This window comes from Octopus bimaculoides, chromosome 3 (genome assembly GCF_001194135.2).
Source record: "Octopus bimaculoides isolate UCB-OBI-ISO-001 chromosome 3, ASM119413v2, whole genome shotgun sequence".
Classification (NCBI taxonomy): domain Eukaryota; kingdom Metazoa; phylum Mollusca; class Cephalopoda; order Octopoda; family Octopodidae; genus Octopus; species Octopus bimaculoides.
The window spans coordinates 17,224,361-17,228,999 of NC_068983.1; the positions used below are offsets into that span (position 1 = coordinate 17,224,361).

Here is a 4,639-nt window from a genome sequence, read left to right on the forward strand (position 1 = left end):
TATATAAACATATATATATATATATATATAAACATATATATATATATATATACATACACACACATACACATTTATATATACATATATATACACACACATATATAAGCTTGTAAGTATGTATGTATATGTGTATATATATATATTCATATAAGTATGTATGCATATGTGTATATATATATGCATGTAAATATGTATGTATATATGGGTATAAGTATGTATATATATATAAATATATATATATATTTACGTATATATATCTGTATATATATGTATATATATATCAAGAGAGAGAGAGAGAGAGAGAGAGAGAGAGAGAGAGAGAGAGAGAGAGAGAGAGAGAGAGAGAGAGAGAGAGAGAGAGAGAGAGAGAGAGAAAACAGGAGCATATATCTTAAGTTTTATTTTAAAAAATCGTTTACAGAAAAACGTTAAATACCTCAATGATTTGTAAACGTTTTCGAAAAATCTTTTCTACGTTTTTGTATTTCTATTTTCAACCTCTTTATACTTTGATCATGTGGAATCATATTAACTTTAACTTGAACCCAGGAAGATCGACTGGGAGTCATCGGAACAGAAGAAGCTGAAAAGATCAAACAACTTTTGAGCAGATGGCATGTAAGAAGGGTTTTTTTTATCTTAATTTTTTTTTTATAATTTGCAGCTTGGTTTCAGAAAGAAATCATCGTATTGCAGAAGTTTTGAGACTAGTAGAATAAAGCAGGAAACAAAGAACTATTGGATTATCTTTAATATGGCGATTTGGTTTGAATGCTTGTAACATTGTGTATTCTTCTTGAGGCACGCATGTTGTTAGGTGACGGGATTAAACCGAATGACGAATTAAGTCTGACGCTTTTCTATAGAAGTAAAAACAATAAAATTAAAAATTAAATAGAGCAAAACGAAAAACAAACAGTTTGAAGAATCTGTTTGTAGTATGTATCGGCAAAAATTATTTAGTGGCGCAAAATTGTTATGTGATGGGGAGACGAAATATCACAATTTCAGAGCTGATCTTATCTGAGATAGAGAGATAGACAGGTAGATAGACAAATAGATAGATAGATAGATAAAAGAAGGTGAGAGAAGAAGAAATCATAGAAGAGCCGTTGAGAGGCGAGACACTAACGTATCGGTCAACCCACCGAAAGTTGGGCAGCTCATATCGTTTGTCCATTTTCAAAGACAAAGTCTCAAATAACCGAGTTCTGTCCCCTGGATATCGCAGGTATGTATGGTTCACTTTTTTGAGGAAGACGGAGTAGCTTGTATTATCTCGGTTTAAGAACCATTGTCTTCTGAGTCATTAATCTGAACTCTACTGAACTCACAAATATTCAGGGTTCATCACTACGTTGTTGTATTTTTGCCCGAGATCAATTTTGATTGAGCGTATCCTTAATTATAAGCATTTCAACCATGACGAACCCATGTCTTTTTTCGGGTTCGTGGTTATTTATCTGGAGCTGCATCATATAATATACGACCTGTCTTCTTTAATTAAGACAAAGTTTTTTGTTGGCACTCCGTCGCTTACGACGTCGAGGGTCCCAGTTGATCCGATCAACGGAACAGCCTGCTCATGAAATTAACGTGCAAGTGGCTGAGCACTCCACAGACACGTGTACCCTTAACGTAGTTCTCGGGGATAGTCAGCGTGACACAGTGTGACAAGGCTGACCCTTTGAATTACAGGCACAACACAAACAGGAAGTAAGAGTGAGAGAAAGTTGTGGTGGAAGAGTACAGCAGGGTTCGCCACCATCCCCTGCCGGAGCCTCGTGGAGCTTTAGGTGTTTTCGCTCAATAAACACTCACAACGCCCGGTCTGGGAATCGAAACCGCGATCCTATGACCGCGAGTCCGCTGCCCTAACCGCTGGGCCATTGCGCCTCCATTCGACAAAGTTTGATATAAGAGAGATTGGACTGTTATTTCTAGATCAAGTGATCGTATTGTTACTTCAACGTAAGTCCGTCATTACATAATATAGTTTTTCAGTAAAGATATATATGTATATATTGTTTCATAGGTTTTTTTGTCTTTTCCAAGTCATTTCGCATGCTTTTAACGAATGTGACATCGAAATCACGCGTAAACGGTTTCTTTCCCCGGAAAAGGAAAGATTTGGCTGCTTTCTCTTGCACGCCCTGCTACAACGTAACAGGTATTTCGGGTCCTTTATCGCAAATAGCTAGAAATAGCAGCCAAATCTTTGGAGCTGAGATACGTTGAATGCACTCAAAAAATTTTTTGTAATGGCATTCCTCTGGGGCGATCTTTCGCTTTGACTCTCAGAACAGTCGCTTGACTCTCAGAACTGTCATCCAGATCAGCTGGTTTTGTTCGTTATTTTCCGCAATTTTTTTATTTATTTATTTACTTTTGTTTTAAATTGAAAGAGAGGAGAAAGTGAAGGATGTATGAACGTGTATATGAAATGGACGTGTGTGTGTGTGTGTGTGTGTGTGTGTTTGTGTGTGGGTGAGTGTGTGTGTGTGTGTGTGTGTGTGTGTGTGTGTGAGAGAGAGAGAGAGAGAGAGAGAGAGAGAGAGAGAGAGAGAGAGAGTGCCGCTTACACATACAAGAGAACACACACGTTCACTCACTCACTCACTCACTCTCTCTTTGTGTCTCTTTCACACACACACATACGCATACACATGCACATGTACATACAAAAACATGTACGCATATGTATTGTTGTATATACGTATACGTGACAACACACCCTTCAATCACTCTCTTTCTCTTTTTCTCTTCTATCTCTCTTTTTCTATTCTCTCTCTCTTTCTATCTTCTCTTTCTCTTTTTCTCTTCTCTCTCTTTCTTCTCCCTCTCTCGTTCACACATACACGGCCATTTCATATACATGTACATGCATCTTTCACTTACTCTTCTTCTCTTTCACTTACTCTTCTCTTTCACTTTAAAGCAAAAGTAAATAAATAAAAAAATTTTTACGGAAATTAACGACTTGAAAATAGTTAAAAAAACATTAAAATATTGTCTGTTTAAAGAAAACTAAAATATAAATACTTACTGTACAAACAGCTTACATTTTTGAAATCACATTCAGTTAAAAATATTTCTAAATGATTAAAATATTGTGTATGTCAAAAAGTTGACATTTTTTGTCTTAGAGAGCGCGAAAGCTATGTGTGTGTATATGTCACAGATAGCGGACTTGTGTTTGTGTGATTGACACTCTATGATATTCATTATATGTATGTATATTCTGTATGTCTGTATGTGTGTTGACGTCACGAGTCAATAAATAGAGGTTTAAATGTCACAAAAATTTGTACTGCACTGCCGAAGGTAGGTATGAAAATAAATATACAAGAAAAAATAAGATGAAATATACTATTTCTGAAATATACTATTTCTGCACAAACATCCCTAGAATTTTAGTATTATTAAGATATGAAGATTTTCATTAGTTTCTGACGAAGGTTAGTTCACCGAAACGTTAGACTGTTCTCCTTCTTCACAATAAATCAGTTTCCTCAATTTTGGAAATGTTTATGTGTGAAAAATTACATGGTTTATATTTCGAAGAAATCTATTAAATACTTGAGCTGCATTCCTCCTGTGGGGTATCGGGGAGAGAAAAGAGATTATCTTAGTTCATCGAAATAAATCGGATCAATCACTCATTAATGAATATTATTCATTGTAAAAGTCAACCAAACCGTTGTTATTCACACTGGCGTACTGACTGATACACGGTATTGCTGTTGATAAGGACGATGACAGCGCTTAACCCGGATTAATACTGTTTGAGAAGACCAATGACTCGACTGACTCACTTTTTTTCACTCATAGTGTTGTTTGTGACTACATTACCTAATATATCATACCCTTTTTAACATTGCCAAGAACGATTTGAGGGAAATTTAGCTTCTGTTTCTGGCATATCAAGCGACCACATAGAAGCCTAACCGCCAAGCCAGGTGCCTTCTTTTTGAATTTTACGTACGACATTTTCTTAGATGCTGCTTAGAATATGCATATGCGTCGGAGAACCATCCTAGATCTGTGGTTGTGTATACGCAAGTCCAGTATAGCCAAGCTTGATTCTTAAATTGGGTTAATGGTTGTTGAGAGTCTTTTGAATATATATGCAATTTAGTCTTCTTGGTTTGCCACGTAAGACATATGTCGAGACGCAGCTGGCAGTTGGTTAGAGAATATTAATGAATACCGCAGAATGAAAGCTTTTTAGTAAGTTAAGTGGATACCGTCCAAAACATACGGTTGTGTAGTAGATATTCTTGTCTTAAACATAGTAACTTTATACAACATTTAGGAAATACTAGCAGAAATACCCGGCGTTGCCCGGGTTAAAGATAATAATGAAATCTAAAAACGCCGTCTAGACTACGCATCATCTTTATATATAGAGATGTATATACACACACGCACCCAAACACACGTATATATATGTATATCAATATAAATATATGAAAGTCAATGAAGTTTCGTAAAAGAAGGTGATCATGTACATACTTTCTTGCTGTTGTGATTATAACACCTCATTGTAAACTATGTTCCTTGTTTTCCCTTGTGGAGCATATACAAATAGGTTTTTGTTGCTGCCCACTCTTGAGCAGCCAACATGCAGTTGTCCATG

At 35.9% G+C, this 4,639-nt stretch overlaps 1 protein-coding gene across 1 annotated transcript in view; it reads left to right on the top strand.

Moving 5' to 3' along the window:
* LOC106873505 (calpain-A) overlaps positions 1-4,639 on the top strand; it is a 61,321-nt gene that overhangs the window by 46,184 nt on the left and 10,498 nt on the right. Inside the window, exon 11 of the mRNA XM_052966071.1 lies at positions 550-618. Within this exon, the coding sequence (XP_052822031.1) occupies positions 550-618 (69 nt within the window). The remainder of the gene's footprint in view (positions 1-549; positions 619-4,639) is intronic.